The sequence below is a fragment of the Leopardus geoffroyi genome, chromosome D2 (genome assembly GCF_018350155.1).
Source record: "Leopardus geoffroyi isolate Oge1 chromosome D2, O.geoffroyi_Oge1_pat1.0, whole genome shotgun sequence".
NCBI classification, from domain to species: domain Eukaryota; kingdom Metazoa; phylum Chordata; class Mammalia; order Carnivora; family Felidae; genus Leopardus; species Leopardus geoffroyi.
Window position 1 is genome coordinate 31,353,191 of NC_059334.1, and position 13,149 is coordinate 31,366,339.

The 13,149-nt window shown below is 53.3% G+C and overlaps 1 protein-coding gene across 27 annotated transcripts in view; it reads left to right on the top strand.

Annotated features, from left to right (window-relative positions):
* The window catches only part of COL13A1 (collagen type XIII alpha 1 chain), a 148,949-nt gene that overhangs the window by 118,404 nt on the left and 17,396 nt on the right, over positions 1-13,149 (top strand). For 14 of the 27 annotated variants that reach the window (XM_045437663.1, XM_045437665.1, XM_045437666.1 and 11 more), the window contains 9 exons: positions 86-109; positions 2,083-2,145; positions 3,203-3,247; positions 3,625-3,777; positions 4,338-4,436; positions 6,178-6,222; positions 8,824-8,865; positions 9,783-9,809; positions 10,733-10,813. In XM_045437663.1, the coding sequence (XP_045293619.1) occupies positions 86-109; positions 2,083-2,145; positions 3,203-3,247; positions 3,625-3,777; positions 4,338-4,436; positions 6,178-6,222; positions 8,824-8,865; positions 9,783-9,809; positions 10,733-10,813 (579 nt within the window). Of the gene's footprint in view, positions 1-85; positions 110-2,082; positions 2,146-3,202; positions 3,248-3,624; positions 3,778-4,337; positions 4,437-6,177; positions 6,223-6,433; positions 6,556-8,823; positions 8,866-9,782; positions 9,810-10,732; positions 10,814-13,149 lie in introns of all 27 variants that reach the window. The other 13 variants (XR_006701506.1, XM_045437671.1, XM_045437668.1 and 10 more) reach the window with 4 other exon arrangements.

Below are 13,149 nucleotides of genomic sequence, written 5' to 3' on the forward strand. Positions count from 1 at the left end.
CAGCTCCCACGTTGCCTGGGCCAAGGGGTGCCTCCAGATGGCTCTGGACTTGTTCTTCAACTGATTGCATGGCTTTGGTTTTCAGGAGATCCGAACGCTGGCCTTGATGGTAAGTCTTCCCCTTTCTGTGGGGTACAGGGCTGAGGGCTGGGGGCTGGGGGCCAGGGGAGGGCAAGGACTTGAGGTCTAGCTTCCAGAAAGCAGGTGCTAGGCAGCTGGGCTTGGACCGACCGTGAAGTGCTGGGGCAGAGGGTGAGGGGAGCCCGAGCAGGGGGGTCTCAGGAGCCTCCCCCACCCGGGGTCCCGATTGTTCTGGAAAGCCGATTCCACTGCGTGCTCCTATGCTTCTCCATAAAGCTGTGTCAAGGAGATGGAGGTAGAGAGGAGGCTGCTCTTTTTTAAGTTTATTTATTTATTTTGAGAGAGAGAGAGAGAGAGAGTGCGAGCAGGGGAGGGGCAGAGAGAGAGGGAGAGAGAATCCCAAGCAGGCTCCACACCGTCAGTGCAGAGCCCGACTCGGGGCTCGATCTTACGAACCGTGAGATCATGACCTGAGCCGAGATCAAGAGTCCGACGCTTAACCGACTGAGCCACCCGGGTGCCCCAAGGAGGATGCTTTTAGGCTTCGCGTTTTTCCTCAGCCTTCAGCCAATAAAATCCGTAACCCTAAAAAATCAGTAGCAACTCAACCTCCGCATTTTCACCTTCCCTAGGAATCAATTTCATTTTCTGCACTCAGAAAGCCAGAGAATTCCAAGCCCGGGTTTTACTTGTGCACCTACCAGTGACAGGCCCGTGCATTTTTGTGGTGAATATTTATGGTTAACACAAGCACCCCGAGGTTTAAGTTGCATGTGGAGAGAAGAAAGGAGATCACAAAGTTCTCCAACTATTGGGATTTCATTTCACTTACTATTTTTCACGGCCACGTGCCACAGAAGGCCTAGGGGGTGTACAGATCCAGAATCAAGCACCAGGCACGGCATCCCCTGACCCCGGAGGTGGGTATTAATATCACACGATTCTGGAATCGATGAGCTTCGTTTGGGAACATTAACATATATTATTTGAAGTAGTATTCGGAGCAGAACTTTTATGGAATTCTTGGTTCTTTTAAAATCAACCTCAAAGTGGGGCGCCTGGGTGGCGCAGTCGGTTAAGCGTCCGGCTTCAGCCAGGTCACGATCTCGCGGTCCGCGAGTTCGAGCCCCGCGTCGGGCTCTGGGCTGATGGCTCAGAGCCTGGAGCCTGTTTCCGATTCTGTGTCTCCCTCTCTCTCTGCCCCTCTCCCGTTCATGCTCTGTCTCTCTCTGTCCCAAAAATAAATAAACGTTGAAAAAAAAAATTTTTAAATCAACCTCAAAGTATAAGTTACAATAAAACGTACCCACTTTTGGGTAAAGTTGGATAAGCTTTGACGAATGCACATACCCATGTATCCTCCACCCCAGGCACTCCAGAAAGTTCTTTTATGTGCCTCAGGCGTCAATCCCACACCGACCCTCAGCCCCGGGGCACCACGGATCTGCTTTCTGTCACAGTAGATTACACCTGCCTTTCTTGGAGTGTCATTTGAATGGAATCACACCGTATTCTCGTCTGTGTCTGGCTTCTTTTACTCAGCATAATGTGTCTGGGTTTCATCCGTGGCCTGGCAGGAACCAGTGCCTGCTTCCTTTTTTACTGCTAAGTAATATTTCATTGTATGGGCGTCGCAGACCTTCACCTGCTGATGGCTATTTGGACTGTTTCCTGGAGGCATTTTTAAGGCCCTGTCAGGAGAGGTCAGAATCATGTTCTTGGAGCCCAGGAGCCCCCAGGGGTGTTCAGAGGGAGAAGAGGGAGAGGCTGTTAGGCGTGGCTCTAGGTCAGTGGGGAGGGGGAGCATCACTCTAATCCAGACGCACTCAGGGCTCACCTGCCTTACACAGTGGGAACCCCATACTGTTTCCTTTGCAAAAAGGATGAAATGTTTGAAAATGATTGATCTCCGGAAACCAGCCTCCGCACACACCCCTCTGGCAACAGGCCACCCCTCCTTGGTTGGAAAGTTCCTCCACGGGTCTTTCTTTTCTTTCCTAGGGGCCCCCTGGTCTTCCCGGGCAAATCGGCCCACCCGGAGCCCCAGGGATCCCAGGCCAGAAGGTAACACTTGTCTTGACAAGGTCGGGGGGCGGGCCCCGCAGAGGCACTGCGTGTGTCCCTGAGTGCGGAAGCCAATGGGTGACCCTCTAGTGTTCCCTGCAGAGCCACCATGGCAACTTGGCCTGTGACTCCTCCCGCTGCTCCCAGGCACCCCAGGCCCTACCTTGCCCACATCGCAGCCACCCCCACACCGGCCACATCGGCTCTGCTGCCTGACTTGGGCTCCTGTAATCCACAGGCTCCTTTGATGTGCTGGAGCCTGGGTCTAGACAAGCCATGCTCCAGGCAAAACCATGTGGGGACCCCCAACCCACCCATCAGGCAACGTGGCACTTAAGCTCCTCCCCGATCTCCCTCTTCCCTCACTCCCTGCCTTTGCTCTTTTATATTCTGCCTCACCCCTGTGACTTTCTCAGAAGACCCTGCACGTGTGCCCCTCTGTCCTCTGCTCATGAGGGCCCCTGCCCTGAAGCTCCTTCCCCTCTTCCCCTACCTTTCCCACTCCTCATAGTGTGAGCCCGACTCAAAGGCCACCTCCTCCTTGAAGCCTCCCCTGATCTACCAGGCAGAATTCACTGCCCTTTCCTCTCTGCTCCCCTCATAGCCTCATTTTGCCTTGGAGACGTGGCTCGTTGTTTACTGGCCTCAAAGACAGAGACCAGGCCTCCTTTATCTCCCTCCCTGACCTAAAGAAGAGGCTTGGGTTGACGTGAAGATACAGAGAGCTCCCCCTGGGGCAGGCGGGACAGGAGGGCTGGGTTGGGGGGCACTGGGAGACAACAGCCCCCCAGGGAGTACCCAGGGCCCCCAGTGGCAGGACACAAGGTGGTGGCCAAAATGTGGCCTGTGGGGCCAGGAGGCCCGGACTCGGACCTAGCTCCACTCTGCACAGACCACAGGCCTTGGGCACGCACCTCTGCCCTGGGGTCCTCACCTGGAAATGGAGGCAGTACAAGTACATACCTCTGGGGGACCCTGGCACATAGGGAGCGCCCCATAAATGACAGTTATCATTCGTCTCTGCTCTGAGAGTGACCTTTAGTTGTCCTGGCCACAGGGGGAGATTGGACTTCCAGGCCCTCCAGGACACGATGGGGAAAAGGTAAGAACAGACACTCCCAGACAAGCCTCCGAAGATGGACCTTGACCTGGGCTGGCAGGGGGACCGGGAGGGGGGACAGAAGGCTCTGGAAGAAGCCCAGGTGTGAGCCTTGTGGGGAAGAGAGTAGGGGAGGTGGGGGCCAACCCTACGCAAGCCTGAGCCCCACACTGCCGGCCCCAGAGGAGCCAGGAAGACCCGGCTGGGCTGGGCTGGAAGTTTCTAGAATTCCCAGGGAAAGTGGACAGGCTCTTCGCCTGGGCCAGTCAAGCACTGAAGAGCCACATCCTTTGGACCTCCCGTTCTTTCCTGTTCTTTCTCTCTCTCTCTCTCTTTTTTCCATTAGTGTATATAATAAGTATTGCTGATATTTTCTAAAGGGACCTCGAGGCAAACCAGGCGACGTGGGCCCTCCCGGTCCCCAAGGCCCCCCAGGAAAGGCTGGGCCCACAGGAATGAAGGGTGAAGACGGACACGTGGGGAGCCCAGGAGAAAAGGGGGAGAAAGGGGAGTCGGGGCAAGCAGGCCCACCGGTGAGTGCTGGGCCGGCCGGGACCCTACCTTGTGACACGTGTATGCCTGCACAGTGTGCCACCCCAGCATGGCTTCCTCAGGGTCCCCGCCGCGGCCTGGGCCGGAGACCTGCAGCCAGGAAGTGGGGGCAGGAGACTCAGCTGGGTTTCCCTTCAAGCCCCCCTTTTCTTTTATGAAGGCCAGTTTCCTATCTCAGGAGAACTGGTCCTGTTCTGTCATCTCTAAAATGGGGATAAGAATGCTTCCCCTGGACCCTTCACTGGGTTGTTGGGAAGGCGATGAAGTCGTAGGTGTAAATGTGCCTCTTTGGAAAGTATGCGGAAGCCGGATACCCCGGAGAGGCTGCAGGTACAAAGAAAGGACGGTACCCAGTCCAGCCAGGCTGCCGACTTGACCTGGGAGTCTTCTCTGGGCCTCAGTGGTTTTTATCTGTGAAATGGGCACCATCCTAGACACCTGCCCTTGGAGGAAGGGAGCCATGTGTGCATGCCACGGTTGGTCGCAGAGGCTCACTTGATGACCTTGCTCTTGACTAACAGAAATCTTTGTCGATCTGTAGGGTCTAGACGGCCCAACTGGGGAGAAAGGAGAACCAGGTGGCCAAGGGAGACCCGGAACAACAGGATTGCCTGGCCCGATCGGGCTCCCGGGATTTACAGTAAGGCGAGAGGGCAGGGTATCAAGGTTGTCAGCAGGCAGCTGTGGACGAGGGCATGCGAGCAGGGGCGCCCTCGCTGTGGTCACCAGCCCAGCCGATGCCCGGCGCTATAACGACGCTGCATTAACCCCCGCCCGCCTGGCTGGCCTCAGTGGGGGACGGGCGTGTTCACTTGATGAGCGGCTACTCCGTGCAGGGTACTGACTGGAGGGTGAACAGTGGTTCCCACTTCCTCCGCTCATGGCACGGCGACCCCTGCCTTCAGGCACCAGCCTGGTTCAAAGGCGCTAGAATCTTAGACTCAGAATTCTCCTCTTAGAAGTATAAAGAACCTCAGAGGTCAACCCGCCCCACCTCTGACCCAACGCAGGAGTCCCTCGGGAGCCACTAACTGGGGCTGCCCCACCTAGATGGGACAGGGGGACAGCTCACGGCCTCCTGACGTGTCCCCTCCAGTGTGGAGCGGGGGACCTGCTCCTGGATGTGGTGTGGGAGCTTCCTCGTCGCCCTCCCACCACGGGCCCTTGCTCTGTTCCCAGAGCCATATTCATTTCTGCAGCTGCGTTACAAATCACAAGTTCAGCCGCTTAAGACAGCGCACACCTGTGACCTCAGAGTGTCTGTGGGTCAGGCGTTTAGGCCACCGGGTCTTCTGCCCGGGCCCTCACGAGGCTGCGGTCAGGCTATTGGTCTCTGTTCTCACCCAGGTCCTCATCCAAGCTCACTGCTGTTGGCATGATGCATGCCATAGTAGGACCACGTGCCTTGCCATAGTAGGGCCGCGTCCCTCAGCTACTCCAGGCTGCCAATGCGGGCTGTTCCCCGTGACAGACAGTTCACATTAGAGCAGCTTGCTTCTTCAAGGTCAGGGCCGGCAGGAGTCTCTCAGTGCCTGCTTCCAACAGAGCTGTGTGTGTGTGTGTGTGTGTGTGTGTGTAACATATTTCTAACATAACCTTAACATGTGTATGTTACAGTTTGTACCGTGAACTTGTAACATAACCACAGGAGGGACATCCCATCACCTTTGCCAGGTGCCATATTCTGTTGGTTAGAAACAGGTCTCGGGGGGCGCCTGGATGGCGCAGTCGGTTAAGCGTCCGACTTCAGCCAGGTCACGATCTCGCGGTCCGTGGGTTCGTGCCCCGCGTCAGGCTCTGGGCTGATGGCTCAGAGCCTGGAGCCTGTTTCCGATTCTGTGTCTCCCTCTCTCTCTGCCCCTCCCCCGTTCATGCTCTGTCTCTCTCTGTCCCAAAAATAAAATAAAACATTGGAAAAAAAAAAAAAAAAAGAAACAGGTCTCGGGTCACTGTAGGGTCTGTGCACGGCAGCATCCACGCACAGCATCGGCCTCTCCTCCAGTGGGATGGAACCATAGAGTCTTTTTTTTTTTCTTGATGTTTATTTTTGAGGGACAGGGCATGGGCAGGGGAGGGGCAGAGAATCCCAACGTGGGGCTCGAACCCACAGACCGTGAGATTGTGACCTGAGTCCAAGTCCGACGCTCGACCGACTGAGCCACCCAGGCGCCCCATGGGACCGCAGAGTCTTGAAGACCACGATCTCAGGGCCCTTGCCGGGGCATCGTCCATCAGGCTGACTGCCTCCTCAGCCTCCGAGATGTCCCCCGGTCACACCTAGGCCTAGTCTAGTGCTGGTTGGTTTGTCACACATTTGAGGGTATTCGTGTGCCAGCCTCCCTGAGGGCCGGCATCCACACCATGGTGTTTTGTGCCCACAGGGGGAGAAAGGAGAGCCCGGGGAGAAGGGAGACCCAGGAGTGGAGGTAGGTTGTACCTGCCCTACCTTCTGTGTCACGGGGGTGGGGGGGTGTTGACAGGGGTCTCATCACACCACAGCCCCTCCAGGGTTCCTGTGCTCTAGAAAGAAACCCACAACTGCCCGACACAGGGACCGAGGAAGAAGCTGAACATTCACTGAACATAGAGGCTCGGCCTCAGAGCCCCAGTTCACGGTCTCCCCCTTGGTGTTCACAGAGCACCCGCCATGCTTCGTTTCCGGTGCTAGAGTCTGGAGGTAGGAAAAGAAACAGAACCATCTCTGTGCAGCCAACAGCCCCAGCAGCAAGCATACAATGGTTAGCAGCTCAAGGCGTTAGGTGAGCATCCTAGAAGACGGGGCATTTGAGCAGGGTCTTGAAGACTTTGTAGGAGTTTGCCTAGAAGCTCCGGAAGCAGGCTTTCCAGAGAGACGCGTTATTCTCTGAGAGATGTCTGGTGAAGGGAGGAGGACACAACAGTGGAGAGGAACTCAGGATGGAAGTCAGGTTCTCACGAGATGAGAGGGATTCGGGCCTATTTGTAGACTCAGGGAAAGAGCCAGGAAAGCAGCAGAGCTCAGTGGTATGTGAGGGAGAGGACGTTTGGTGGGTGGGCCTAGGCCACCCAGCCAGAGCCAAGGAAGAGACCACCAAGGCTTCCCAGCCCCCAGAGAGGTCCCCTGCCCCTGGTCACCTTCAGTGTCACCAAGGCCCAGCCTCACTTAGGGAGACAAACCTGATGATATGATACGGTTACCGAGGTAGACGTGCATGGTGTCCTAATGGAATGCTCCGAAATGCGGGAAAAGCACCACACATAGAAATGTTCCTTCCAGAAGTACTTAAAGTACAAATTGGAAACAGGCTACATTTCTAACAAGAAGGAAATGATTCAATGACTTATGGTTGATAATACTACTGGTAATAAGGGTCCCCATGTTTGAGAATGTTTGTGCCAAGCACTGTTCCGAGCCCCAGCTGGGGAGGAACTCATTCTGTGCCGTGCAGTCGCCATGAAAAGGACGCTTGTGGGGAACGTACTCAAAAAATAGAAAAATTTTTTCTATTTAAATGAAAAACCAGCAGAGAATCAAATTATATACGATATATATATATGACATATATATTATATTATATATTATATTATATATATGATATTATATATATGATATTATATATATGATATTATATATGATATATATATGATATATATGATGATTATCATAAATTGTATATATATCATGTATAGGTATCATATATATATATAATCATATATATATAATTAATGATAATCATCATTAAGTACGGACTATTCAAATACATTTTACGCCGCGTCAAAAAAGCGTGGAAGGAAATAAGGCAAAATATTAGTATTCAGATGTTTATTCTTTTCCGTTCTTTCAATCCCTTGTAATTTACAAAGGCTTCTAATGGGTCTGTTATTAATTATTTTATTTTCCAAATTATCATACGGTAAAATCGACGTCTGTATAGTTCGTGAATTTTATTCAATACATAGGTTTGGGTAGCTTCGACCACAATCAGGATACGTGAACTACTTATTTATAATAAGAAAAAAAGCAGTAAACTTTTTCACAAAAGAAAATCGAGTTTCCAGAGGTTGAGCCGAGAAGTCCACAGATCCAAGAGACTTTAGAGGTGCCAGTTCTGCCCGGTGTAGGGAGCTCCTCTCTGATGGCCTGGCAGAGAGGTCACACCCCGGCCACACTCCGTGGGATTCTAACCCTGGGCAGGCGAGAAGAGCTTCAAAGTTGAAATGGGGTGAGCAGCTCAGAAAGGAGCAGGCAGGACTCCCCCTTGCCTCCTGGGTGACTGACTGTGGGCAAATGGGTGTCCATCCTGATCAGAAACAGAATCTGCCATGAACAGCATCCTCCACACAGAGAGACAGAGACCCCCTGGGTCCCTCCCCCTTCCCTGCCCAGTATGAATCTGTTCTACTTCACTGTGCCTTCAAGGGAAGCAGAGACCAGCGGTCTCTCTTACAGACCCGAGGAGACTTGAGGGACATTTTTCCAAAACTGCTCAGCGTCCCCCCATTCCACATAACCAATCTCTGCTCCTTGAAGCCAAAGATCTCAAATTCAAATGCCTGCAAGGACCAGGCATGCAACAAATGAAGGTAAAGGTCGAGGTCAAAGACAATAGGGGGTGGTGGGGACTGGGGTCGACGAAAGATCTCATGCCCCAGAGGGGAAACCTCTTATTCAGCTCTAGGCAATTGTTGCCATGCATGAACAAGAGTCTTAGTGCTGCCAGATGTTTTGTTTTTTTCTTTCTGTCTCTTTTTTTTTTTTTTTTTTTTTTTTTTCAAGAAAATCTGGAAGTCTAGACGTTTCGACAGCATTTCCTGGCAATGTTTGGGTTGGTTTTTTTTTTTTTTTTTTTTTTAATATTGTACAGGTTAATCAATTGCTGTGAGTTTCTGCCCTGTTCTAAGCCTTCTTTTGGGAGACTACATGCTGGGCAGTTCTGTCTTCCTCTGGCTTTGCAGTCAGTCCCCAGCTGGACCCTGAGCCATGTCAGAAGGAGAGGCCGCTTGGAGCGTAACAGGCGGTGGGCTAACCATCTCCCTTTGGATTCTAGGTTCCTGGGCCCCCAGGGCCAGAGGGGCCTCCCGGACCTCCGGTAAGTTTGGAGGGCTTGTCAGTGTTTCAGTCCACTCTAACCGGGCCCCTGACATCCCCTCGCCGCAGCAGTCACTGGGGTCAACCTCAGAGGCCTCAGGTCACTGTCACGGCCTCCTCCCAGGGTGGGATTTTCTCAACCGCAAACCCCTCCCTACTCGTTTTCCTTCCCTTGCTAAACAGGCACCACCTCAGTGACACCAAGGAACCTGGGTGTTGCCGGGTTTCCCGGAAATAGTTGAGTGGCCGGGCAGCCCTGGGGTCTGGTCCCACGGCCCTGCAGGAGTCCCTCTGTCACTAAGCTCTGCCCTTGGCCATCAGGCGTCTGCTCTCCTGCTTCCTCTTTCTGCTATCTGGCCAGCAAAATGATCTAGATTAATAGAGACAGTGATTTAAGACCAGCCCCAGTGGATCGGCCTTTCCATGGTTACAGGTGATAAGATGAGGCCTTTATAAGGTCCCCAAGCATCCTCAACCAACAGATGCTGGTCCTTCCTCTGTGGGGTTCACAGTCCCCAGGGCACTGTGTCACCCATTGTCACTGGCAGAAGTAGGAGTAGTAACGATGAGAGTAGCCAACATTTCTTGAGACTTATTATGTGCCAAACACTGCTCCAAACACTTTGCATATGTTAATTTATTCCACTTTTGCTGTGTTCCTTCCAAATCTTCCCTTCGTGAGACTCTAGGTCAGCTGTGGGGGTTACAGAGAGACTCTCTGTCAGTCCCTGGCTGGGGAGCCTGGATCAGACCCCACCCCAGGGAGGCCCAAGCACAAACCCCCTTAGCATCCCCTCTGCTTCCCCTGGGCAGGGACCCCAGGCCCTTGCTCTTTTGTGGTCCAACTTGTGGACAAGGTATTTTTGACTTAACCAGAAATGCAGTTCTGAGACACCCCTGTTTTGCTTCCAAATGCAGGGACTCCAAGGTGTTCCTGGACCAAAGGTAAGAAGAGGTCATGTGGCAAGTGCTGGAGCAGGGGAAGGGGCGGGGGGTGAGGGCTGCAAAGGAAGAAAGTCCTTCAGAGACAGGTGGCCCGGCTGACCCCTCCCTAAATGGAATCACGTGACCCTCTAGCCAGTGGCTACAATCAGGACAGAATGAAGCCCTACAGTCCTTTTCACATCCATCATTGACACTGGGCAGGCTTTGGATTTAGAATTTTCCCATCCATTAATCCACCCAGTGAGTGACAGGTTAGATTCTTAGCAGATGATGAAATCCTTTTCCATGTGACCCACCCCAGATCCTTCCCTCTCCTTGAAGTTTGGGTGGGAGACAGAGAGAGGTGTAGTGTGGGCCCCCTCCCCGGGTCCAAACCCACTGGTCTCTAGCCTGGAGGTCTCCCAGGTTCCCCGCTCAAAAGCATTCCAACTGGGTAAGAGGGGCTGGGCGCTGATGGCTTACTGGCCCTTACTTCCTGCCCCAGTATACTTCAGGGGACTGTTGGGCAATTTCTTGTCCCAGTTAGTTTGCAAGCCTCGGGGTTCCCATGCTGGCATTTCAGGCACCTGCCAGTGTCTGGAGGGCCCCACTTTTGCTGCTATACAAGTGGTCACTTAGGCCCAAGCCCCACCTGGAATTGCCCTGTGGGCTTGTGTCCACTCCACCCCCTTTTCTTTGGGGGACCTCCCAGTCACCACAGGCATACTGAGGACTCAAACTGAGGGAGAGTCAGGCTAGGAATTCAAGGACTCCTGGAGTCTCCAGCCTGCCATCCCTGGGCCAGCCACCTCCACCGCCTCCCTCCTTCATCCTCTACCTGCCCTCATCTCCCCAACCCACCCCACCCTCCGGGATCCCAGAACGCAAGACTGAGGTGGCTGAGACGTGCCCATCTGTGATCTTCCCCCCTCCCTTTCCTTCAGGGGGAAGCGGGACTGGATGGAGCAAAAGGAGAGAAGGGTGTCCAGGGAGAGAAAGGAGACCGAGGGCCGCTGGGATTACCCGTAAGTATCTCAGAGCCAGCAGCACCGTGAGGAGCCCAGCTGGGTGGTCCTGAGGAGGCTGGGTGGTGTATGGGACCCCAGGAGAACACTGCTGCAGGTTCTCAGGCTCTGAGCATCCCTGAACTCCGCGTGGTTTTGCTTTCCTACCCCGGGCGAGATCATAGGCTCTAATTCCCTTACCGAGGGCTCCCTCTGGGCCAGGTCCTGGCCTGGGTGTGGGGGGAATAGAGAGCTACATATGACACCCCCCCCCCCAAGGAGCACCCAGCTGGAGAGCCACAAGTGGCCTGAGAACAGCCTCTGGCCTACATGTGCCTGATTCAGAGGCAGTAAAGCTCTGCCCTCCTGGGAGCCCAGCGTGAAGGACCTGGGGGCAAGGAGACAGTGAAATGTCTTCGTCTCCCTCTTATTTTCCTACTGAGACCCGAGCAGAGCCCCCACTCTCTGCTCTTAAGCACTGGCCATGGCAGAAAAGCCTGTACAAAGGCAGATTCTCTGGTCCCAGCAGGCTGAGGCCTTTCAGATCTCTCGTCGCAGCCTGCCCTGAGATCAGATCCCAGGTCAGGGCGAGGGGCCGCTTGGGAGGCATCTACATTTCCAGACGTGGGGCCCGGCCTGGGCAAATCTTTTGTCCCAAACTCCAGGGGGCTCATGGCCTTGTCACCGCCTCGCCCTCCCTGGAGCCCTGGGCTTCATCCTCCCTCACACCCCAGAGGGGCTGACACTCTTCGTGGCTTGGTTTTCTAGAGCTAGCATGGTCATTCGCGGTCCATCTCCTCATTTTACTGATGGCCCCAGAGAAGAAAGAGGGTCACTTGATGGCATATGTGAAGTCAGTGGTCAGGCCACGCCAGAGGCTGCTCCTTCACTGAGGCCACAGCCTCGAGAAGAGGCTCATTCCAGCCACTGGGGCTTCCTCCGTCCCAGGCACAAGGCCAGTTCCCACCCTGGGAAGCCGTAAAGAACAGCTTTGTTCTCCAACAAAGAGAAACCCAATTACCCCAGCTTGGCAGGGCTCAAAGGTCTGGCTAATATAATCACAGCAACCAAACAGCAAGACCAAAAGGTATGATTCTACCCTCATTAGCGCATCAAATGTAGGACCATTTAAGGAAGGAGCTGATGTACCTGAAAGAAAACTGATGACTTGAACAGACATTTTCCTGGTCTCAGGCTATGTCCGGCATGGTTAAATGCTCCTTACTGTTAAAGAGCCTTCCTGCCCCCGCTCAACCACAGATCTCTCCTTGTCCGCCTTCATGGCCCCAACACCCTAGCGAACACTGGGGACTGTAGCCAGGGGTTGCAATGCAAACGGCACAGAGACCAAACAGGTTATATAAACAAAGAAAGTGCCAGAGGAAAGACAAAGTGCCGGTCTACCTTCAACCTGTCAACTTTCAATAGCGAAACGGGCACAGGGAAATACTTTTGCTAGCTTAGGAAAACAACAGAGCAAGCATATTCACAGCTGGCAACAGACGGGAACTTCGGAGAGACAATAGGGAGGAGTGGGGACTGTGGCCCATTGGAGATCATGGGTCTCTTCTTAAGGAAAGCAGTTCCTCCTCAGTTTAGCTGACTGTTGCCTTGGAGGAATGAGGGTCCAGTATTCTGGATAGTCTCATTTTTCAAAGGAAGCTGGACATCTGGCATTTTACATGAAATCTCCCCATTTTCTAACGTGAAGTCAAAATTCCTTGCAACTCTGCAGATTGTGCAAAATATGTCAGTGGCCCACATAGGCCCTGAAAACCTCCAGTCTGGGTCCACTGCTCCAGATCTCTCAAGATAACTCAGTATTAATGCTGCATAGACAAAGCGTGTGGATATTTAGTGAAAGCTCTGATTTTCGGCTTCACCGCAATATCGTATGCCATATGGTAGGAGTCTGCTTTTCTAGGACATCCTATTCAGTTCCTCCTGTTTGCCCTACAGAAGTGGTTCTCAGGGCTGGCTACACACTGGAGTTGCCTGGAGCTTTCCAAACATGCCATTACTCCCAGCCTCATTCTCGGAGACTCTGGTTGAGTTGGGGTGGGGTGGGACCCAAGCATCTGTATTATTTGACATGTTCCCCCAGGAAATTCTCATGTGGCAGTGGGGTTGAGAACCACAGCTTTCTAGGCTGTGAGTCAAGATCATCCTGGAACTTTTGTGATTCTAACACTGAGAAGGAAGTCCCCAGAGGACCTTACTACCCAGCACCCTTTCCCCTGCCCTTCCTTGCCGGGGGGCATCGCCCCACCGTACAATCCTGAGGCCTAGGCGCATTTCTTTTTCTTTTTTTTTTTTTTTAATGTTTTAAATGTTCATTTATGTTTGAGGGAGAGAGA